The sequence below is a fragment of the Anopheles arabiensis genome, chromosome 2, assembly GCF_016920715.1.
Source record: "Anopheles arabiensis isolate DONGOLA chromosome 2, AaraD3, whole genome shotgun sequence".
NCBI classification, from domain to species: domain Eukaryota; kingdom Metazoa; phylum Arthropoda; class Insecta; order Diptera; family Culicidae; genus Anopheles; species Anopheles arabiensis.
The window spans coordinates 54,564,580-54,589,651 of NC_053517.1; the positions used below are offsets into that span (position 1 = coordinate 54,564,580).

At 43.0% G+C, this 25,072-nt stretch overlaps 3 protein-coding genes and 1 long non-coding RNA gene across 12 annotated transcripts in view; 2 read left to right on the forward strand and 2 right to left on the reverse strand.

Annotated features, from left to right (window-relative positions):
• The window catches only part of LOC120893863 (dedicator of cytokinesis protein 4), a 60,560-nt gene that overhangs the window by 3,649 nt on the left and 31,839 nt on the right, over nucleotides 1-25,072 (reverse strand). For 6 of the 8 annotated variants that reach the window (XM_040296009.1, XM_040296006.1, XM_040296011.1 and 3 more), the window contains exons 5-11: nucleotides 15,700-15,820; nucleotides 12,809-15,622; nucleotides 1,748-1,857; nucleotides 1,329-1,346; nucleotides 787-1,159; nucleotides 493-714; nucleotides 17-411 (exon numbers count right to left, since the gene is read on the reverse strand). In XM_040296009.1, coding sequence (XP_040151943.1) covers nucleotides 17-411; nucleotides 493-714; nucleotides 787-1,159; nucleotides 1,329-1,346; nucleotides 1,748-1,857; nucleotides 12,809-15,622; nucleotides 15,700-15,820 — 4,053 coding nt within the window. Of the gene's footprint in view, nucleotides 1-16; nucleotides 412-492; nucleotides 715-786; nucleotides 1,160-1,328; nucleotides 1,347-1,747; nucleotides 1,858-12,808; nucleotides 15,623-15,699; nucleotides 15,821-19,730; nucleotides 20,268-25,072 lie in introns of those variants that run through there. The other 2 variants (XM_040296013.1, XM_040296012.1) reach the window with 2 other exon arrangements.
• On the forward strand, nucleotides 3,494-8,318 carry LOC120893865 (transmembrane and coiled-coil domains protein 2). The gene is given in 2 exon segments (XM_040296015.1): nucleotides 3,494-6,579; nucleotides 6,582-8,318. Coding segments are annotated over 2 exon segments (2,352 nt in total). The 5' UTR covers nucleotides 3,494-4,937; the 3' UTR covers nucleotides 7,292-8,318.
• LOC120893868 lies at nucleotides 9,226-10,171 on the reverse strand. Its single transcript, XR_005738158.1, has 2 exons — nucleotides 9,759-10,171; nucleotides 9,226-9,646 (listed from the first exon to the last, which is right to left on the reverse strand). It is a non-coding gene; the product is annotated as an uncharacterized LOC120893868 (long non-coding RNA).
• On the forward strand, nucleotides 10,270-12,035 carry LOC120893866 (pre-mRNA-splicing factor RBM22). 2 transcript variants are annotated; one of them, XM_040296017.1, is made up of 4 exons: nucleotides 10,270-10,327; nucleotides 10,430-10,509; nucleotides 10,592-10,645; nucleotides 10,733-12,035. In XM_040296017.1, the coding sequence occupies exons 2-4, from the start codon at nucleotides 10,456-10,458 to the stop codon at nucleotides 11,948-11,950; spliced, it is 1,326 nt and encodes a 441-aa protein (XP_040151951.1). In that variant the 5' UTR covers nucleotides 10,270-10,327; nucleotides 10,430-10,455; the 3' UTR covers nucleotides 11,951-12,035. The 2 variants fall into 2 exon arrangements, with proteins under 2 accessions (XP_040151951.1, XP_040151950.1); XM_040296016.1 differs by having other exon boundaries at nucleotides 10,296-10,509.

Genomic DNA, 25,072 nt, shown 5'->3' on the forward strand with positions numbered 1-25,072 from the left:
CAATAGCAATACTCACGTCTTACTAACTTCGAACCATCGTAAGATGCCCGGCAACGGTTGGGCCGTTTCGTAGATCGTTCTCACGATCCACAAGGACTTGAACTCGTTATCTTTATCTACCGTGCCCTTGTGTACTGGACGGTCGTACTGGAACCGTGTAACGTCGTTCACTTCATAGTACTTGGAAATTTTCTCCGGGACGGTCACTTTGGCACTTTTCAGATGGTACGGATCGGCGATCGGGCGCACATTGACGACGTGAAACCTTTGCTCGGGCGAGTTCAGAATCGAGCTGTCCGGTGGGTATTGCTTCTTGTCCAGAATGAATGCAGTGGGAAATTCGGTCTGGAGCCGCTGGATGAATGCACCGATGCGTTCGTACTCCAAGCCACGGTAGATGAATTGTTTGTTCTAAACGGGAAGGAAGGAACAGAACATATAGTTCACGCGAAGGGTGTAATTGCATCATTGCATCCCACGTAAAACACGTACCCTGACGAACGATGGAAATCCTGTACCGTAGTATCCGACGCGAAAATATTCGGGCTCTGGGCGCAATTGAGTCAGGATGTTTTGGAAAAACTTTGCTTCCTGAACTAAAGCATCGCTCAGCCGGTTGTAATCGAAACGTTTGCGCTCGTAAAATATAGCCAGCTCCTTGCACAACGGGATGCCCTTCTCCCAACATTTGCCCTTATCGAAATAGCTTATGATCTGTAAGATAAACGCGAAAACACAAAGACATTAGACATCCTTGATCTCCCCAGCGCGAGCATCATCTCTTACGTTTTTATAAATTTTCTCCTTCTGTTCCCATTCCCGGGGCCCGTTCGATTCATCTGAAATGTTTTCACTATCCCAGGACAGCATGTCGGCGTACAGCTTCAGCGTCAGCCCAGCTTCGACATAGTTTTCGGCACCGAGATGCAGATCCAGCAGCTTGTAGATGTATCGAACGTACATTTCCTTGCGATTAATCTCGTCGTTGTAGAAGTTCAGCAGATTGACCGTGCAGGTCATACGTTTGTCGCGATTCTCGTCTCCTTGCATGACGCTACGATAATCTAGCAGCCGTTCCAGCAACCGCGTGACGGAGGAAATGAATGCAATTCCCGACTCGCGCCAGGAGGGATTCTCCGTTTGTACCCGTTCCAGGAGGCTGTACGAGTCGATCGGTAATTTGAATATTTAAAAAACAAATACAGAAGAAACCAAAGAAATCGATTATGTTCCACACTAAGGCTATGTCATACTGCATCAATGGTATTGAACAACACACAATTAATAGAGTGGGTTTAGTTTAGTTCGAAGGTTTAGTGATAACTTACGCTAGACACAGTTGCTCCCTACAGTTTGGGTGCATATGTGCAATTGAGGTCGTTTTGTTTCACGGTAGATGGGCGCAAACAGGAGAAGAAACACGACACGGACAAATTTGTAGCAGAATGTGAACCACAACACGACGCCGATGATGCACGATCGTGATGTTTTGGGTGATATTAGCGAGGATCATGATGATAGAGTGATGGCGATGTAGTTGATGATTTTGATGAAGATCATTGTTCGCGATTAAAGCAGAGTGTTGAGAGATTAGAGTTAGTATGAACACGAGACTTATTTTAAAATTAGTATGCAATTAGTCATTATTTAGTTTCAAACTAGTTTACCCATTCTTATTAGTTCTTAGTGACGATTTTCATGAGATGAAATAAAGTATACAACATACAGTCTAAGCTAGATTACTCACATCGTGCTAAACAGTTCCCGATACTCATCGTCGCCCTTATTCTCACTGATGAGCAAATCCAGCTTGTCAATCAGTTCGCTTTCTACCAGCCGGAATGATCCACGTGAAACCTGTAGAAACAAACGGGAGAACAAATTACGAGTCGGTAGTCATATATGTCGAGAAAATAACCGTCCATTTATCATTCTTTTGACCTCTACATCTAATGGGACAACAGTACGATACAGGCATTCGTCATGAAATACAAAAAATACAGCTTGGCTTAATCCATCCATTTAACCTAACTCATGCCTTTCATACTCATACCGCAAACACCTTCCCAAAACAAATCAACACTTACACGCTATGGAATTTGTTACAGGGCCGATAAAATCAATAGTTTCGCAAGAGATAAGCAAGTCGATGCCATATGCCAAGCGATATCTCATGTTTGTTGAATCTTGTTATTCCGCTAAGACCGATAAAAAATGTGTATTTTTCCGAAACATCAATTTTCCGTACAAAAAGTAGCACATTCCGGATAGGTATGAAAAATCCAACCCAGTTTAAACATTATTTCCCGCTCGGCGAACGGATGATTTTGACAGAGCAAACGAAAACTGGTGATGACAATTCATTCGTTCCGAACCTGATAGATTCGTTCAGTTCCTTTCATAGGAAGTTCGGACCAATGTTGATATAAAATAATAAAGTTCAATATTACAACGGCTATCTTTTCTTCTTTTTGGTTCAACAACCGTTGTCGGTCAAGGCCTGCCTGCACCACTTGTGGGGTTGGCTTTCAGTGACTTTTGCATAACCCCCCCATAGCAGAATAGTCAGTCCTACGTATGACGACACGGTCTAGTTAGGGCTTGAACCCATGACGGGCATGTTAGGTCGTACGAGTTGACGACTGTAACATGAGACCGGCTAAAGGTTACAACGGCTATAGGTGTAAATATTGTGGAGCCATCGACGAATACACTAAAACTCCTCGGTATACACTTCTATTTAATTATTCAGATACTTTTATCATAAGAATAACAAAATACGTTGATTCAAAAATAACCAACATATTTGTTATGTTCAGGATTTACAGGTGACCCCCGGATAAGACTATATTTGGGACCGAAAAAATGTCCCAACGCAAGGCGTAAGTCGAAATAGTCGTATGTCGAATATCTTGTGAGAATAAATTTAATAACCGAATTTGGATAGTCGATGTATAATGATATCGTGTATTTTATTTAAAACTATGTTCGATAATATATTAATTTTACTCCAAAAGCCGTTTCCTCGATATAGATATTCAAGATCGGGTAATTGGGGAATCGCATTGACAACTTTAAACCGACAAAATTAAATCGTCGTATCTGCGAATCGTCGTAATTTGAGGGTGTCGTAACTAGGGATACACTTATAATTGCATAAGACAGTCGCAAAACACTAAATCTAAAATATTTAAATATAATAAAAATAATATTATGGAATAATAATAATTTTCCAAATAAGCTTCTAAAAATGTAGATTTAATATTCTTATGCCAAAAATACACGAACCGGAATTTCGCGAAATTCATCATTCCGTTCCTTTGCGGTAAGGAACAACCTCCGTACCTTACCGAAATATTCAAAACTTGCCCATCACTAGCGAAACCCCATTTCGCCACGCCGAACAGCACGATTCGAGTAGCTTCGGAATTCGAGCACATTGAACGAATCAGCCTTTACTGTAATTTCGACGAAAATTTGTCAGGCAAACGAACAACACACACAGCTCACCCCGGAACGAAAATCCCAAGTGCAGTGATGTGATTTGATGGGAAGCTCGGTAAAAAGAAAGCAAAACTGCCGCAACGAAACGACCGACATTGCAGCCAGGACCGACCGAGTGGTTTGCGTTTAGTTTTTTGCGTTAATGGGACTCGCCGTTTGTTGTGAAATGTGATAAGTGCTGGATGGTTGGTTAATGTGCGTTCAAGGAACACGAGCCCCTTGTTACAAATGCGAAACACACAGAATAAAGGCAGTGCTTAAAATGCCCTCTGATTGCAGCTGCCGCACGACCTTCGTCTGTTTGCGTTGAAGTTACAGCACTGAAAAAAGAAACTATGCGTTCTGTTTTCGGCCATGCCAGAAGGTTACGACGGCAGCAGCACATAGGCGAGACGGGCGACGCGCAGGAAGGGTAGAGAGATGCATCATCAGATTTGCAACAAGGGACGGTCATCAAACGGGAAACCAACGAAAAAGCAGTGTATCCCTTTAATGCATCGGTGAATATGATGCATTTGAAATGGTTGCAAGTGTAGAGGAACTGCACATTACACAGAGCAGAGAAAAACAAAGCTATACACAAAAGAACGATTGAAAAGTGCGTGGCCCTTCGTTATCTCAATTATGCGATTTGTGTCTAATTGACATTAACGATTGAAACGCGCAGCAAATACCAGGACGGCAGCGGGACATTCCTACTGAGGAGGGTGGATTTACGCTTTGAATCTGTTGTTGGGCTGTGCCTAACTTGAAAACGACCAAATCTAGTTCCGTAACGATACCCGAGTTTTGGGGGACAATCCTTTCACGAGCAACAGATCCGCGCTGAGGAAGTATTGTCTGACTGGGCCGCCTATAGAGATTGCCATACGCCACTACGCGCTAATGGAGTAAACAGAGCACAGAGACCGAGACCAAATCAATCATTGTGGTGGTAGAAACGATGAATCACTAGCAGCAACACACCCTACCCACTAATCGAAGCAATCGTGCCAAGCGTCAACGACAACAAGGCGTAGGAAGGTGGTGGGGGTGGGCGAGGCAGGTAATCGCCGTGCATTCTAAAAGCGTCTGAAAAGAACAATCCAAAAAGGAACGTATCCTGCCTGGTGGCACAGGTACGACAAAACGGAAAAAGAAACTGCACGATTGGGCGACCCCTAAGGGCAACTTCGTAACTGCGGAAGCCCTCGGGAACGCATAAAAAAACTATAGGTAAATTGGTGCACAGACGTCGCGACGACATTCTGATTGGGCGCTGTCCGTCGTTGAACGGCAGCGGCAAGCGGCGCCACCGTCGTGTATAGGTGTTGGTGCGTTACGCGTCCATACGACGGGGCGGGTGTATTGTTGAGCGTGTGTGTCGGGTCGTCTCAACAATAATTATCGACAAACTGACTGGCTGGCAAAGGGGGCGAGAGCGCATGTAGCGAATGGATTTACATGATACGGCACAGGCATCAGCAGCAGCAGCGCGATCATCCACAGTGACCAGTTTTCAAACGGGGACGGCAAACGTAGCACAAGAGGGAAACAGCGGTAGTAATGGTGGTGGTGGTGGTGGTTATAGTAGTCTAGTCAGAGGGTCTGCTACTGATTGTGGTTCCACTAGTGCTAATCGCAACACGCTCGAAGAACATCCGTACGAATCCAACAAATCGCACTATCGACCGATTCGCAGCCCGGTGGTACCGCGACGCCTTCCAAGACAGCAGCGGCTAGGAAGTGGAGACAGTGCTGCTGGTGGTGGCGGTGGCGGTAGTGGTTCCAGAGATAAGCACCCTAGGGAAAGGTCCCACGAGGAAGCGAAACCAGCAGGGAGCAGCAGTGCGCTGGAAATGACTACGACGACAATGGAAATGCTAACGACAGCAACAACAACCACGCCTGCGACGGGCAATTCGTCCTCGATTGCCAGTACGACAGCAGCCAGTGGAGGAGGTGGAAGTGGTGTTCCATTCAGCGCAGGTGCCAGCTTAGAGGAGATGATGCGAAGCACCATGCCAGTCGATTACAGTAATCTGTCCGGCGTTGGACCCTTGCTGGAGGAGGTAGATGGTAATGTGACAACCGTGTCACAGCACAGCAATGATTCCATCGAACGGACCGCGCTGCCGGGCTCTTCGGGCCAAGCGCACGGCCACGCTCATCAGAAGGGCCATTCGCGAGGGAGCAGTGCGCCGCTGGCATACGATCGCATCACCACCAAGATTGCTTGCACGAAGGAACTGATTCGGAAGGAGCAGGAAGCGCGGGATTCCAATGTGAACGAGTATCTGAAGCTTGCAGCCAATGCAGACAAGCAGCAGCTCCAGCGCATCAAGGCAGTGTTCGAGAAAAAGAATCAAAAGAGCGCCAACAATATCTCGCAACTGCAAAAGAAGCTGGAATCGTACAACAAGCGATACAAGGACATGCAGCAAACGCAACAAAAGCAGGCACATCAACAACAGCAGCAGCAACAAACGCAGCAACAGCAGCAGCAACAACACGCTGCAGTTGCGGCGAGCTTGCTACTCCAGCAGCAGCAGCAGCAGCAGCAGCAGCAACAAGCGGTGCTGCTTGCGGGTGGCAGTCAAACGTTGCCGCCCAATCTGCAGCAGCTAGCAGTGGCGACCAATCAACAGCAGCAGCAGAGCTTCTTGCAGCCTCGCGAGATGCTGCGAGACGTAGGCCAGGGTCTAAGAAACGTCGGTGGCAACATCCGGCATGGTGTGACCGGTTTGTCGGCGACTGTGATTTCAAAGCCGCGGAAGTTCGCCCACCTCATACGGAACAAGTTTGGCAGTGCGGACAACATTAATCAGCTCACATCGACCTGGTACACCGGCAGCGCGGCTGACAGTGACCTTTCCGGAATGGACGTCGGGAGCGGTACGGAAGGGCAACAAACCACACCAAATGCAAGTGGGCCAGGTGGTGGTGGTGGTGGCGGAGGCGGACAGAGCAATCAACACAATACTAGCATAAGCGACAGTGAGGGACGACGGGCTGCTGGGACTACACCTGGGCAGGGTCACCACCATCAACACCAACAATTGCATGCCGTGTCTTCGGGCCATCGCCATCACGGTCCTGGGCCGGGGGGAAATACAGCGAACATGACAGTGAATGTAGCAGCGTCACTAGTGATAGCATACCGCTCGGGTCGGACAAACACCGATTAAGCTGCACTCAGCGGTGCGTCAATTACAAGGCCCTCAACGAGCTGCGGGAGGAGTACGGGAAGCTGAAAGAGCGGCTCGACCGGGTCGAGTTGGTCCAGAAGGAGGTGACGGAGCTTTCGATGGCGCTGGAGAACGAGCGGTACCGAGCGGACCGGCTGGAAGAGCAGATTAATGATCTGTCCGAGCTACACCAGAACGAGCGCGAGAATTTGAAGCAAGCGATCGCCGATCTGGAGGAAAAGGTGCAATACCAGAGCGATGAAAGGTTGCGAGACGTGAACGAAATTCTCGAAAACTGCCAGACCCGCATTTCCAAGATGGAGCAACTGTCGCAGCAGCAGTACGTTACGGTGGAAGGCATTTACAACTCAAATGCACGTGCCGTAGTGGTGAAGCTGATCAACGTCGTGCTGACCGTGCTGCAGGTGATCCTGCTCCTGGTGGCAACGGTAGCCGGGATCATAGTGCCATTTCTCAAAACGCGGCTGCGTGTGCTGACGACGCTTTTCTGCACACTCGTGCTAATAGCCATCGTGCGGCAATGGCCGGATGTACGGGACACCGGTGTGCATCTGATTCGGATCTTACGTAGTCAAGTCGTCAGCGAAACGTCGACCTAGTGAGCGATGAGAATCAGACGACGGTTTTAAAAAGTGGCTTTGCATTTTTAGGGAACGAACGCGACGGGAGAATATAAATTGGTGACCAAATTTGAATGCTCAGCTCAGATGTTGTACGTCCAAAAGTGTACGTACCAATCGGATCGCACGAACGAAAGGATATAACCAGGCTGGAGCGTAAATGCTATTTGCTCAAAAAGAAAAAAAAACTATGCGGAAGAAGTCGTAGTTCATCAATGAACTATTCTCTACTATTAGCCAGATGTTAGTTGAACAAGAATCCATCCAAGAAATGCTCCACAAAAAAAAACACAAATCCGTACACACCAGCGAATGATAAAGATCGTTAGTATTATTGCTGATAGATTAGAGGGAGAGATTCAATTTTGGCTCACCAAGTGCAATGCGGTGTAAGCGGGAGTGCTAGTGTGCGTGTGTGTATGTTAAAATTGGCCATATATTAGAGCACTTTGCAATCTTGATTCTTGCATAGAAAATAATTGTCCGTTCTTAACCTTTCGAAGCTCTGTTAGAAAATATACGAACAGTAGAAAATGCAATCAACTATTCATAGCAATTCCTACACTCTCAACCCTTTCAGAATGTTCCAAACATAACAGGCATTCGTAGAAAAAATATGAAAATCATTTGATGCAACACAACACGCGTCGCCAAAATGGTTATTGTTTTAAAATATTCTTCTGAGCAAATTCCTCTCGCAAAGCAAACTATCGCTAGCATCTAACATTGCAGGACATTTTTCGCAGGGAGAAAACGAAAGCAATCTTTTTTAGATGAAGCCATTAGATGATGTTTAAACTAGTAGTGTGTTTCGAAAAAACAAAAACAAACCCATCTTTACGGTTTGACGAACGGTTGGCAATTGAATTGTATAACGACGGGTTTAACATCCCTTAGAAGAAAAAAAACAGTTACCCGTAACTTCACAAGATCACGAAATGTCTCGAAGACGTAAAAAGTAGAAATCGATAACAGGCTTTTTCCATGTATGTGTGTGTGTCTCAAACAGAAATGAAAATGCACCGCGTTTATCGTTGAAAGTTAAGAGAATGTCGCCTATCGGTAATTGTTATACGATAATATGTATGTTCTTATGCTATTGAGCTTCTTTTATGATTTCTTCTTTCTTCGATGGAAGCAATATTAAGTTATTACTTGTACGGGGTAGATACGAATACAACTATTCTTAGGAAAATAACAAGCAAGAACTGTGAACAGTAATGTATGGTAATCGACAATTGTTGGGCATAAAACGGGAAATTACATAATTATACCGGATACATAACATCGTGATTAGGTGGGTTGAATTTAAGAAACGCATAGATCAATATTGGCATACGCGAAAGGCTAGGGACAACTCTTGGGATTTATAGTGTATAATCGTCGTGTTTAGTAGGAACCGTAGACAGCATATGAGAAGAAAACTAAAATGGAAAAGCAAATCTTCTGCCTGCCACTGAACGTAGAAACAGAGAAACAAATTAATCGAACCAGTAAATGTGCGTAAAATTATGCATTATGACCGAAACAACCGATGAACCATGCACGTTCATTGTACTATTTGCAAAAACGATAACAAATGCGAACGATCGATCCCCTGATTGGGCAGGCTAAATTATAAACAAACACACACAGTTAAGGAAATGTTTCTAATTTCAATGTTCAAAGTAAACAGTAATGCAAGTAATCAACTATCGGGTGATATTTCCGAAATAACAATTTCTGACAAAGAATGAGGACAAGGCGCACCCTATTCACATGGGGGGCGGTTTGAATGTAGGGGCAGCCAAGCACAACATCAGCATTAGAAAATGTCTCTTCCTCCCTCTTTATCTTCTCTCTTTCTCTCTCTATTTATGTTTCTCACTCTAGAGATTCGAAAAATAAAGGAAAGATCGTAAAACAAACGAAAATCTGACGCGTTACTTCATTTCATTTTAATAATATCATGCATTGTACCGAAGGGGCATAATTAATCAGCGCCCGGCAGAAACGTTTCTCCATCAAACCCCCATACTCTGGTCTTTCTTCAGTTGTCGAATCAAACCCCCAATGATATTGCCGCCGTGCGTGTCAATGGTGCAGTTGTCCTGGAACAATTGAAGTAACACAACCTCATTCAGAAGCGACGCCTATGCTTACTTCATCGTTAATAATGACGTCAGCACTGATTTTGATAATAATTATGTACCTCACAGTTCATTGCCAAGTTTCTTGCCTGGGTCCGGTGAAGTCGTTATCCCTCCGCAAGAGCTTATCGCTTGTACCAGATCCAACGGTGCAATCTAATTCCATATGTTGTAGCATTCGCTTGAGACACACTTCACTTGCCACCTGAACAAAGCATTCCATTAGTTACTATGTAGCGAATGAGAGTAGCTTTGAGTGAAAAAAGGAACATGCAGCACATTTGTGCTATTTCTCTCTCCACTAATTGTACTATTACCGGTTGTAGTCATGAATTGTGCACAATTTCTGCTTCTCTTTTTCCCCACATGGTAATCTATTAAACAATTACATGGGTCGGAAATCGCTTTCTGTTTGATTACCATCGCCAAATCTCCGTGGGATATTTAAAACGTACAGTTTTTCCAGTGTCCTAAGGTCAGGGGTATTTTTGACTGCGGTATGATAGTGTCATACTTTTTTTTAAATCTTCCCAATGTTTGTTCATTGCGGCCAATAAAATAGTAAGAGCAAATGAAAAGCAAAATTGCTATAATCGAGAATTCAATCGAAATTTTTTTCCTTTTTTTATATTGCGAGAAAAGGTGTATCCTATTAAGTAAATTCAAGCTATGCACATTTACAGCAACCCTCGCCCTGACGAACGGTTCTTTGAGAAAGATTGTATTTTTTATACGTTTTTTTAAAAACGTTCATCCAAATAGGCACCAACTTGGCAACACTGCCATTTTCGCCCGCTGCTTTGACAATACTCTTTGTTGCTGTCATTTGTCAAACGTCACAACAGAACGCAAAGAAGAAAAAGTCGTGGTGCTGTATTTTCCAAGCGTGAGTGTTTTAAGGAAAATACAGCTTTTCAGCAATAGATTTTGTTGTGTAAAAATACAGCTTCATTCTGCCATTGACGTGAACATATTTGTTTTTACACAGATTAAGTGTTTATAAAAGCTTTCAAAATGGCTATGTCCAAAACGACCAACACATACAATCGACAGAACTGGGAAGATTCGGTAAGCATTTTGTGTTTATGAAAAAAAAAAAATGGGATTGTGACTGTTTTACTATTGCTATTTCTATGCTATTCTCTCGCAGGAATTTCCAATACTTTGCCAAACATGCCTTGGGGACAATCCGTATGTTCGAATGGTGAGTGTTGTGAGGAAGTGACGACACAATGTTTCCCCGCAATTAATTATCATTATTTTTTGTCATCGGATTTTTTGTTTTCTTTAGATTAAAGAACGCTACGGCAAAGAATGCAAGATCTGCACACGTCCATTCACCATCTTTCGTTGGTGTCCCGGAGCCAGGATGCGTTTCAAAAAGACAGAAATTTGCCAGACGTGTAGCAAGCTGAAGAACGTTTGTCAAACATGTCTGTTAGACCTGGAGTACGGCTTACCAACACAAGTGCGAGACGCTGCACTCAAGATACAGGATAAAATTCCAGAGAGTGACGTAAACAAAGAATTCTACATCCAAAACATTGAATCGCAACTGAAGGCGGGTGGCGATAATACGGTTGCCGCAGGAACAGTTGGCAAATCGCTAGCCGCAAGTGATATGCTGGCCAAACTAGCTCGTACCGCACCCTACTACAAGCGCAATCTACCTCATATTTGCTCGTTCTGGGTGAAGGGTGAATGTAAAAGAGGCGAAGAGTGTCCCTACCGACATGACAAACCCGTTGAACCGGATGATCCATTATCGGAGCAAAACATTCGTGACCGGTACTATGGCCGAAATGATCCGGTTGCGGACAAGCTGATGAAACGCGCTGCTTCGATACCAACTCTTGACCCACCGGAAGACAAAACGATCACTACACTGTATGTAGGCAATCTGGGCGAGCACATCACTGAGGTCGACATACGGGATAATTTCTACCATTACGGTGAAATACGCTCGGTGTCACTAGTTCCCAGGCAGCAGTGCGCATTCGTCCAGTACACCAAACGTGCTGCAGCTGAATTGGCTGCCGAGAAAACATTTAACAAGCTTGTTCTTGGAGGAAAGAAGCTTACCATCAAGTGGGCCCACTCGCAAGCAAAATCGACCGCATACGCACAGAACTCCGCTCCTCGTGGTGGCGGGGGTAGCAGTCGAATCTTCGATCCCGTACCTGGTCTCCCAGGACAGCTTCCCATGCCACCCAATCCTACCGACTACTTTAACTTGCAAGCATCGGAAATGGCAGTTTTGCCACCAGGAATGAAGATACACCAGTTGCCACCCGGGCTGATTCCGGGGGCGCCAAGTTATGCTTCAATGTATCAGCAGCAGCAAGCTGGCGGTCCTTCAGGTATTCCACCACCGGCAGCTGGTCCAAGCACCAGCAGTGTTGGTAACAGCGGCGGTTCTGGACATGGTATGGTTCCGCCAGCAATGCAACAACAGCAACTACATTATCCGAGTCAGGATCCAGCTCGGTTAGGAGCTTTGAAAAAATAACTTATATCACTTTAAGATGGTGATAATGTCTAGAGTGCATGCATGGTAAACATTCAATAAATAATGCTAATATAGAAAAGCTAAATGAAACATAAAATTATTGAAAAAATTGAAGAGAAATTAGTTATTAAACTTTAGCAAGATTAATAGTAAACTTGTTGCAATGGTACAACTTTTCAGTGGGTTTTGTGATAATTTTCCCACTATCACCCAAAAAACCATTCCTGGAATTAGCAAAATAGAACTCCAACAATGTTATATATAACGAATATTAAAGAACAATGAGGAGAGTCTAAAATGACGGACCCATTATAAATTGTAGGAAAAATGCGATACGCGCAATAATGTAATTATTCAATAAACAAATACTACTACTACTACTGTTGCAATGGTAAGGTTCTACTATTTGGCGTAACGGCCTACGCGTTCTTGCCGGTCTATACAGTCTTTCGAGACTGATTAGTAATTACAACGGAACCGGACTGATTAGTAAGTACACGCAGTTTTTGCTACCGGACGATGGTCCATGAGAGGTTTGATTTTTAAGGCAATCTCCGGCACAAAATCGAAAGGTATACGTTGGATTTATGTATAAATTTTCCTATCGATTGCAACATAATGTTTAAGGTATGATATAACAGCATACACCAGCTGTTATCACCTATGCATAGTATTGAGTCAACATTAGTTCCGAAGCATGTTATATAGCCATTTTAAAACTCGCTGTTCGAACGCCTTCATAAATTTTCCATATTAATGATGTCCCCATCATTAGCCTGTTTTGCAGTTGGCATTATTTACATTTTCTCATGATCATATAAAGAGGAAAAAAAATCGTTGAAAACCGTATCCACCTACCTGTTCGCACTGCATCATATCGTAGAAAACCGTAAAGGTAGCTTTCCGTAATGCTGGTTCTGGAACAAGTGTTACCTCCAAGAACGGCCCTACCATCGACGGAATAAAGTGCAGTTTGTGCTCTCCAAGTTGCGCCCACATGCTCAATATTTGAAAGCCCATCATAACGCGCATATCGCCGTGAGTGCTCAACAGTTTGCGCCGTTTCGTCTCATGATACTGCTCGATCTGCAGTGACGGCTGAGTGAGGAAAATAACAGCAACGCTGAAGTACGACCACCACAGCTGTGAATCAAACGATTGAGGACCAAGGAACCGATACACGAGGGGTTTTGCCAGCTCCTCCAAAGTTCGCCGCAACACGTCATTGGCGGCCATTTTCATCACCAACCAGTCCTTTGAAAATATCATCCAGTCCTGTTCGAGGATGTCCTTGAAGATTGCAAGACACTGCTGGATAAAATCTTTGAGTTCCTTTCCTCCGACGACTGATCCTCCACCGGTTGGACTAATGCCAGTCTGTTGTCTATCCCACATACGTTGATAGTGTGACTCATCCAGCAGCTGCAGCAGACCTAGCTTTACCGCAAACAAGGAGCAAACGAGATTCTCGTTACCGCCATTGCTCAGTACATTAATAGTTTGCAGCAGTATGGGAAAGATGTTGGCAAATAAAGTATCCAGATCGTGATGGATGGCGTTCGATGGTTTCTCCCCAGATTTTGCTTTCGCTTCATACAACTTGATCAACACTTCGGCGAGAATTTCTGAGCACAATCGCAGTTCGTCCCGCCGAGCTAGATGAATGCGAAGATGCTTGCAGGCAATGTTTAAGATGACTGAACGTAGTTCGTCGTCTTCAAACAACTGTCCGGAAACCATATCCTTGATTGACTTCAGCTTCGCTTGTATCAAGGGCGGTTGAGCGTCCTTCGGAACAGCGTCCAGCATGGATTTTACAAGCGTTTCCAGCTCCGGACGGGTGATGATGGTACGTAGCTGCTCAAATACCACCCCTGCATTACTGAGCAGCGCTTCCTGTGTTGCTAGGATTTGTGTCGTACTTGGCACCGCAAGCATACCATTCAGGGACAGGAATACGGAAAACAGATCATTCTTGAACTTATCCTCATATTGGCCCCCGGACGCATGGGCAAACAGTTTGCGCGATTGGATGATTAGTTTGAAAATAAACTCGAGCGAACTGAAACACTGCACGATCGGTTCAAGATTGTCGGTTGTTGTCAGCCAGTCGGCCAGATGTTGCACCGAAGAAAGCAGTCCTTGGTATACTAGCGGAGCAGCAAAATGATTGCGTATGTACGCGTCCATTACCGGTTTGAAGTGTTGAAATTTGCTGCTTTGCATCAAACTAAATATGTTGACTAGTACGTGAAACACAAGCCCCGAGTGAGGCGTGCTGTTACCATCATCGGTCGAAAATAGGGCGAACAGCGCGTCCAAAACATCCTGCAGGAATTTGATCAGCTCCTCATTGTGCAGTCGCAGCACGCGCTGCAACGAATCCTGTATACCCTCCGGTCTGTTGCGCCACTGAAGCAGTGACAGCAAGTCTCCATTTTGAGTCAGTTTTGTTGAGCAAAGGATAGTGCGCACGTAAAAGGCTTCCTTCGAACTGCGATGGTACGGTGATGGTGAATCACCCTGCGCCTGCCGGTCACCAGCCGTACAGGGAAGCCGTAAATACACGTTCGGCTGTACCTTCAGAGCGTCTTCACACTTGTACACGTACAGCTCGTGAGCTCCATCGGCGATTGTCGCACCTCCCGGTTCCATAAGCCGCGCAAAACTAAACCCGAACAGTTTCGGGTCAGACTTGTCCCTCGTCGAGCAGCTACGAAACTCGAAACGAACATGCGCCTTACTGAACTTATCGATAGGCACAAACATCCGGATCGTTTCATTCCACGCCGGAGAGTTGTTATGGTAAAGCACCATCGATTTGTAGTATGCCTGCAACGGGCTTCCCGACGCGATCGCTATGCACTCCTGCACCATACGCCCGTTTTCATCCAGCACAAGCGCTGTGATTTCAATGTTCTTTGCCGTGCTGATACCAACGCGCTCGAACTCCCCCCTTTCTAGCGTTAGGAAGAGATCGTTGCGTACGTCTCCCGGCATGATTACATCCGGGAATCCTATTTTCTTGGTGATGGCCGTTCCCTGGAACAGGATTGGTTGTTCCAGTTTTGCTTGGCCGATTTCTCCGTGAAGAAGTTTCATCGAAACCACCAATCCATAATGGCTCTGGGTGCTAGCGTTGATCGGTTGAAATTTTCCACTCGCTTTCTTGATGATCAGCTCGTGCAACTGGTGGTAGTCTTTCTCCTCACACTGGAAAATCTTAAAGCTAAATTCCTTTTCCTCCGATTCTACACTATAATCAAACTGAGCGATTTCATTCAGAGGCAGCACTCCGACACCGTACGGTCGGCGGTAGGCATGCGTTGTAGTTGTCAGCTTGTCACCTTTCTTCACCGACTCAGAGTGCAGCATTTTACCAACGCGCATTACGTTTGCGATGAGATAGAGATCCTGATTCAGGTCAGACGATCCAAGATCGGTGAAAATAGTGCAGTTGTGGCTTGTTTCCACGTAGGTCGAAAACCCATCTCGTGCAATACGCACTAGAAAACGCTCCGAAAGCGCACGCATGCGGTTCGTGTTGCCATTGTACAGATAGAAGTATATTTCTGCATCGTCGCCTATCCGGTGTCCAAAATCACGCATGCAAAAGTACAGATGATGCGTATGTATTTTTTTGCCAGCTTTTCGTCGAAGTGTACCTCGATTCTGCAAGATGAATAGAAAAATGTAAGTTTCTACTATATTCGTAACGTAGCGGGTCATTTCCATTAATGATTACGTACCGATGCTGCCTTGGCATTTTCTGCACTATTCACGTGTACTTGATGAAGCGATACTATACCAATTTTCTGTGGGTCCACTGCCAGGGTGCCAGAACGAGGTACAAGATCTAATCCAAGTTTCCTGTAAACAAAATAAATATATTTTGTAATGTAAAACAACAACATTGTATAATACATATGTACATTATGTATTTTATCAGTTAAATTATAATTTATAATAATTCATAATTTTATAATAATTAATTTTATCAGTAAACGTATATTTTATCTAATAACCAAGCTTGGAATGCGCGAATGGGTAATTACCATCAAATAATTCGTTGTTGTACTAAACAAAAGAGCAGAATCATGTTTTAAAGTTTTTTATGTTCCCGATCCAACATTCAGTAACCAAGATGTACTATGCAGCAAAGAATCAGCCTGTCTTGGGTTCAATCCCCGTATTGAGCGAGCCTTTTTCATACGCAAACATTACTATCCTGCTAATGTTTATATCATATTCTCTCAAATTCTTAAATTATTTTTATTTTCGAATTTCAAAATAATACGAAATAACCATACCACTATGGACATAATTTGCCATTCCTTCACGAGAATAATTAAGGAATTATAAACATATGAAATGAATCGTGCGAACGTAAATATAAAATCCAAATAAGAACAGTGGGTAATACACATATACCAATATGTATTAAATTTGAGTGAAATCAATGAATATGCTGTTAAAAATAAAGCAAATAAATATCAATTTTATGCATCCTAACGCAATCTTTTGTATCATCTACATAGATACAGATTCATAGAGACTGCATTATTATCACATCGAAGCATTTAACTGCAGAGAGGTTTCTTCCTGTGCGGGATGACCTCTCTACACCGATTGCAGCATGTTCACCTGAAGAGGCAACGAAAAGCTGCAAAAGCAACTGCCAACAACAAAACCTGACACAAAAACTGTGAGAACCAATAATGAGAAAAAATGAAGCAATTTTAAAGAACATGATCGTCACATGATTCTTTTTACGACACTTCAACGTCGCATCCCTTACCCATACCAGCATAAAACCACATCACTCCAACCGAGCCTATTTACTTCGGTTACGAGATTCCAGCAGCTTTCCATATTGCTTCAACATTTTTATGTGTATTTTCTGCTTTCACTCCCCGGGACAACATACGTTGACATCCCCTCACCGCATCTCGTCCGATCACACGGCTCTCGATCGACGCAAAAACATAAAACAAGTACGCAAAAGCATACGCGTACCTTTGCTCCTGTTACCAACCTCTGTTGACATGTGGTACGTACCCTAGGCACAACGTGGCAACGTTGCACACTCCCTCTCTGAGGCTCTGGATGTATAACGCTCAAGAAAGAAGCCCATAAAGAGAAATACCACACGTCAAATGCAGACGGCCGCACCACGAGGCTAAGATGATCAATTGAAGGGTAATAGGATGAGTGTGAGGTAAAAGCGGAAACCCTCCATTCAACGAACACGGCCCGTAGTCGCACCGTCTAGGTATATATGTATGTGTGCATGCCGTCGAAAGATGGCGATGGTTCGTCGCTAAGAGCGAGATGCAAGTGTACCTTGACGCAGTCTCCCAAGGAGGCTTTTAAAAGCTGTTGGAAAGATTTAACCTGTTCCAATACACTGACGAGCTTCCTCCAATGGCAGGGTACGCTGGCACCTTTCCAGGGTAACACAGAAGCTGGCACTCATCGCAACACGCATACATCTTTCTTAACAGCGGCCTCTCTTACGTGAGCGAAAGTTTCGTTAAAATAATGAGTGCTGGACTTGAGTTCTTCCATCGATCCGACGATTTCCAGTGAGGGATGGAGTTTCCAGAGGGTTTGAAATTGATTCCACCAGTCAATTGTGCTACCAGAATTTGATTCATGATTTTCTCATATAAGCGGGTTTCAACCATTTCGCAGACCCCCCCCCCCATGTAGAGTGCTTGTAGGATTTCATTCCCCACTCACAAGTTCATGAGTGGGGGGAGAGCGTGGCAACCCTCATGGTATTTAGCAAAATTTTGATCAAAAATCGCCCCGTTAGTGGGAATTTCCTACCGGTTGAAAACCGCTATTACATATTGTCGTTTATGTTATTGATATTTTATTATCCCCAATTTCTATACCACAATCAGTTGTATTTGTTATGGCTGTAAGATAATCGAATCTACACACGATGTTGTTGACAAATTTACAACATTTTTTTTTAACAATGATACACAAAATATCCGCCTGATATTTGCTTTTTTTGACGGTGTACCTATCATATATTGAAGCAAAATATCACTTCATCTAGTACAAAACCCTAGTGATCTATAAACCCTTCCAAATGGTTTATTTTGACGAAACTAGCATGATTCAGATAAGAAGAGAGAACGAGATGGAGAAATAATAAGAAGGACAGATGAAAAAAAGAATGGGCATAGAATCTGAGACTGCGAAAACCATTTGGCTCAGGGCTCGTTAGAAACCAATTTCGTGGTTGTTTTGGGCAGCTTCTGACAATGCTCCTGACTGTGCCACGGTACAACACAAGCAACGAAAACGAGGGTAGAAGCAAAAGTGCAAGAGGGCGGCGAACTCAAAACCAGAAGGCGAAACTGAGCGATCTTCAACCAGGGAGCCCATCTCATGCCGGCCGGCTGGTTCATTCTAGCCATCCCGACGATTGAAGTAGAAGAAGAACGTAAATGATGGGAAGTGAAATTAAAACCTTAATCTTTAACACAGCGCGCTATGCTGGTGCTTTTTCGCTTTCGTATTGTTGTCTTGCTTTTTGACCAGCGGATTATGCGCATGTATGGCTTACATTCGAACGAATTTGATGTAGAATACCAATCCCCTCACGCACATGATAACTATGTAGAATCTCGGTGATTTTGCTTTGCATCCATTCATGACAGAATAGACGGCATCATATTAAGGGAACCACTAAAATCATTTCTTGTGCAGTCAGAAAAGTGCGGAGCTCGTGATAAGAGGAGGAAAAATAATCGAATAGTGCGCTAACACATTTTCTAGTAAACTGTTGGAGAACGTTTGGGGAAAAATAAGCTTTTTAGTTCTGAAAATAATAACCATCCAGATCACATTTTTTCTTTAACTTTACACCGCTGCACGTAACATAGAAATTAGCTTCAAAATGATGCTAGCAGTTTGAATGTTCATAATAAATAAACATCACTTCATTTACATACAATGCTCGTGGGACATAACCTGACATAGTGCAGTGATCTGATTATCTTCATCTAGTTTAGTTTCTTTGGCTTTGTATTGTAGACGATACAAGAACAATATTTTGATTCATCACCGTCTGCAGACTTGTTTTCGTTTTAATTGCTACTACACTAAGCAATACAGCCGAAGCCGTTCCTTTTGAAAAATAATATTAGCTAGAATACCTATATTATACCTGTTGAAAGTATAATTTATGCTTTCAAACATGTTTTTAACGTTTAAAATCGAATGCTTTGGTAGTCATTGAATGTGGTAACATAGTTTTACACACACGTAAATTAGCAGAATGAAGTAGATTCGACGTGAAAATACTAATCCAATTACATAAAAAACACGCCACGATCTATTTTAATTCCTCCGACCTAATCCTAGCCTGAGTAACTATCCTTGTAGTCAATACCCTGATCAAGAGGAACACGTGTTTGGGCATTTTGACATTGTGTGATCATTTAATTTTCAAAGCATGCAAAAACATTACCTCGTATTGCATCTAACATACCCATCACAATCGTATCATACATAACAAACAAATGATAAGAAATGTTGCTTTAAAAAAATGTATTGGAGTTCTCATCAAAATGAATGTCAACAAATATCTTATAACTAAATACAACCAACACATATTAATCATCTCAGTCAGTTTATCTGTTGCATGTATGCGAATGTATTGTTATTTCTTTATCAGCCTAGATGCTACAGATAACCAAGTGAACAGTGGTGTATGTGTATGAAACCCTCACCTACTCACAAAAACATCCAAAAGATTTACCTGTTCTTTATACTGTCGCTATCGAGGCCACCCCATCGCGAACCAGCCTTACGCTGCTGTTGCAGGGGAACATAAAATGTCATAGCTTTGGGTTGCTATTAATTTGATCAAATTGAGGCATGTGCAAGCTCTTCTACGGTACAAGTAACCAAGTTTGTTTTGGTCCTGTGGGAGCATGATCTGTTCTACCACCACCAGTTCACATTAAGGTGTTTTGTACCATAAACACCTCATTGAAGCACGGAAATCGAACACACGCTAGAATCGACAGGCACTGCCAACAATGTGTCCATCACGCTTCAAATGCACCATCAATCGAACACTTAACTACTTCACTAACATGTGTAGCAAATATAAGCATCCATTGAAACCAAACAAAATCACTTCCGGCCGGAACTATGACAACGTTTCACTCACATCAACTTTATCGTGCACATCGGGAGTGCGTCGTTAAGTCACTACGCAGCTGATTTGTGGTAGTAGTAAGTGTTGCTCCGTAGCGCCTTTCACGACGGCACACACAAGCCTCTTGTGGACCTCTCGAGTGGAAAGTGATAACTGATGTTACACATTGGCTAACTTTGTCGGGTAGCGTCAAACTGTGTGCACACGGCAACTAAGGCACGCGACCGCACACCATACAAGTACTATCAGCTCATTACTGACACATATCCATCCAACCAACAACAACGTCGATGACAATATCCCCCCGCCGGTCTGTGCTGTGAACCGTCTGTGCACGCGACCGATTTGTGAGACCCCTGACTCGTGAAAGAAAACTCTCACACGTGGAACAGGTGGAAGGCGGATGTGATGAAAATTGGATTGGAAAATCCACAAACAGAGAGCGCAAATATACCCATCTCGGCATACCCCAGTAATGCGCCCTACCAACCGTAGACTGTACGCTGGGTCGGTTAGTTGGTTGGTTTGTTGGACGATTTTCAGTCTTATTTTTTCTTCGCTATCGACGGCTATGCGACAGTACTGCCATTGTCTACAAAAGCTTTCACATTTATACTATTGACAATCATCCAAATTAGAATATTCCTCCATCTATGCTCTACTAATTGCCAGTAGCGGATTAACACTAATGGAGGCCCTAAGCGGTAAGACGAATATAGGCCATTCTGATGTGTCGAGCGAGGAATTGTATGAGGAATTCTAAACCAGAGAAGGACTACGAAGCAAATTTACATGTGAGGGGGGGGGGGTTCCTTTTCTCGGGGTCCCACGCGACAACCTAGTTTGCGTACTGCTTATCCAGTTCCTGCATATTGCGTTGTTTCAAGTAAATAAACTCTTTTAGAATTAAAAAAAACATACAAAAGTTTAAAAAAATCGCAGATTTTAGAACTGAAAAAAACCATGTTAATATAAAAATCGTAGTAGTTACAGCAACGTTCTATACATTTACTTCATCTTTTGGGCTCAACAACCGCTGTCGGTCAAGGCCTGACTGCACCACTTGTGGGGTTGGCTTTCAGTGGCTTTTTGAATTACCCCTCATAGCAGGATAGTCAGTCTTATGTGTGACGACACGGTCTATTTAGGGCTTGAACCCATGACGGATATGTTGTTAAGTCGTACGAGTTGACGACTGTACCACGAGACCGGCTAGTAGACATTGTTATTGGAATATACAAAAATATAATAATGATAATGAAAAAAAAAGTCGTAGGTTCGTCATTCTTACTAACGTTAAAGTCGTTCGATTTACTACGAGCGTGAATGTTACTTTCGCTGTTTTTTTTTATAAATGTTTATGTATGAAATTGGAAAAACTGCATCGTGATGTTGCACTCATGCTAAAAAAAGCACACTGTTTAATAAATCATTCCAGATTTAATTTCTGTACACAGTATTGCTTTATGTTTTTTTTTTCTCACTTTTCATTCCTTGCTTCTATGGCACAAGTGGTAGCTGAAAAATGTTAAATGTGGATATGTTAAATACATTAAATTAACACCTCATACTGCATTACTACTGGGGCAAATGAAATGGGCGTACAAATTAACCCCATCAAAATGCCAAGCCAATGAAAGAGAAAAAGATAAAATAAACAGTTTTCCTTAACGAGTCCCTTAAGGAACAAGCTGCCAGTAGAATCACTGAAACCATCATCAGCATTACTGCATGGTCCATTTCAGTGAAAGGAAGCGAATGGAATACGAACACATTCGGTAGCCAAGCCAATTTAGGTGATGACTTGGTATGCCGCGGACAAAGTACTGGGTGAAATATACAGTTTGGTGTAAGTGTGGTAGGTAGTCGCTCGCTTCATCAAGCAGCATACATCGTTTTCAAGGTGACTGTTAATGTGTCAGTATAACTGTTGCTTAAAGCAAAACTTTAAGATTTTGAGCATTGCTACCATCATAACAAAAGCAAACCAAATCTATTTTAATCTTCAACCCCAAACAAGACAGTCAATCAGAAATTAGTGCACAGACTGTTCGCTAAAATGACGGATAATAATTAATATGTCATTTCGTACGTTACATGACGTTTTGATCTATGGCAGTTAAATTAATATATCGCCAAGAACAAAGCCTCTCTAAAACACACCTTTTATGGGTTTCAAGCCTGTAGCCTTGATGCGTTCCTTCGTTTTAAAAACAGTAGCGCATGATGAAGTAAGGTACAGCTTTTTGCGAGAAAAGAAATAGCCAACAGAATCCCGACATAAAACGAATGAATGCCGTAGCGCGGTAGCTTTTAAACCGCCACAATTTCCTTCCAGGATGAAATAAAATGGAACGAGAAAGAGAATCGATGTACGAGGATCTCACCATATGCTGCAGTTCTTTGCTTCCTTCGCTGTACATGTACAGTCATCAATACCAAACCAAAGACAGCAGAAATAAAACCTCGTGAGAGCCTGCTGCTGCATTGCAAGCGATCGCTTCTGAAGCACCACAGAAGAGGTGGTAAAAGGTAATGGGGATAAGATATATCAGAAACAACCAGAAGATGGGAACTGGTTTTTCATGGTCCACGGTCGAGATGGGTTTCAACCAGCTTTTATAGCAGCGCAGCACAGTCAGGCACGAAATACTTTTCAGTATAGCGTACCGACATACCACGGAGCGCAGAAGAAGATCAAAACAAGTAATCTTGGGTTATTGAAGCAGATGGAAATTAGGCAGAATCAAGTTCAAGTTCTTCTTCGTCATCGACCATTCACATCTTCATCGATCTATACACCTATGGCAGACAATCCTCCATCCGACCGGGGATCTTCAAGACCTGAACCAAATGGATCGAAAAATGCTGCTAGCTGCAGTAATCAACATCGAAACGTTTTTAAGCCTGCACACACTAGGCGCGCCTGTGAAGACAAGCGATAAAGTTCCCTGTGTTTCTTATTCGACATCCTACTGCACTATGCATATACCACGAACACACATAATAGATATGCGAGTCACCCAACAACACCTAACCTTTGCGTACTTCCCTATGTAAGGTGGCGGACACACTCAACACTGATGCCGCACACATCGTCAAGCTCCAAACAACTTAATCAAAGTCAATAAACCCAAACGCTTCGAAAAAAACCGCTCCTAACTTTGTTTTTCGATCCATCTGTGTGTTAGACGTAGTGAACCGTTTCATTCTTCCAAGCACCTTTCAAACGTTTCTCTTTTGACTATTCTTCTTTTGACTTGCTGCTAGGATGCTTTACTGGTTGCGATGTTCTCTGTTAAGCTTGTAGGCACACACTGCATTGAGACATAAAACACACCACCAACGTGCAAACAACGGCAATGGTTAATAAATAGACACAAATCTCTGGTACATAAGTAGAACCAACACTCAACATCGTTAAATTGTATACATAGTGTTTTTGAGATGTACGTGATTTACAAAAAATACAACAATCATAAATATTTACCACAGACAATTACCCCGAGTTAATTCATCAATCTAATTATACATCAAAATCACTCCATAAATTTCTAAAACAATAATGAAAACAGTGCGACAGGAATGGTGGAATGAATAAAACCATCATTTTACATGCAGCAATAAATTTGCATTTGCAAGATAATGCACATTTTGATGGAGTACGCCATCAAACATTTGCATATACACGGTTGATCACGTTACAAATCATGTTAAATCGATACGTACTTCTATGAACAATTCATTGCAGTTGCTCAACGATTTCTGTTGTCCGTCAAATGGACGAACACCCAGCTGACTCTACGAAGACACGCACACAATTTAACCGTTTAGTAACGCGGCTACGGGTTTGCATAAGAATCGCTCTTCCAGCATCCATTAACAGCCGCATGTCACGGTTTGCTACAACTTCAATGTTAGCTCAAGGGTTCAAACGAGATCAAAATTAAGTCATGGACAACCACATTTCTGTCACATTGGTTGGTGTACATAATCCGATTTGCGTGAAAATGTTTGAAGCAAATTTGAAGAAAGATATTATGTTTGTTATGATGATTGTTTTATCGTCTATAAGTATTGCATAACACCCTTCTAAATGCAAAAATTCTTATTACATAATTATTGGTACATGGTAAATGTATCGTGAGGTTTTTACAGGGATTGGTTAAATATATAAAACAATTTATTTACACTTTTCATGCCTGCATGTGTTTTTATTTTATATCAATCAATATTCTTATTCCTAAACTATTTTATTTTATTTTATACTTTTTTTTATTTTTATACTGTCTTTACATTCGATTGGCCGGTTTACATAAGCTTTTGTTGGCTATCTCTTGCGCTGACACCATTTACCCATTGGATATGCGGGGACAGTATCCAACGTACAGCAGCCAACTACCGTATTTAGACAGATTGGCAAATACCCGCAAAAAAGCCACCGAGACACACCGTTTACCTTATAAGGTTTATCGCCGCCCTTTTCAAGCAAACTGCACACGTTGGCTTCTGCTTTTACTGCTGATGGTGGTTTTAGTAGTCTACGGCATCGTTTGCCATGCAACAGAGCAAGCTATGCGACTCTCGCGGCATCTCTCGAACCAACAGTCGAAGCATGTTGGCCAAGGCTTCGTTTTCTCTGCTTAATTTTGCACCGTTCACATCGTATGTAGTGTGTCGCCGATCGCAGTTTTTACTGCTCTTTCTTCTACCTTTATATCCTTTTTAGAAGTGTCGTTACTCCATGCAGGCTCTGCACCTAGAAGCCTACAATGGTACAAACATTGCAAAGTAAAAAAAGTCCAGTGCTAAAACAACTTACCCTAAGAACAAGCTTCTTTTCTCTACCATTCTTCCATCGTCAAGTGCAAGACGCATCCCATGCCCCAAAATACCTTCCCAGACAAACGACACGTTGCACGATCAACTGGGATCCT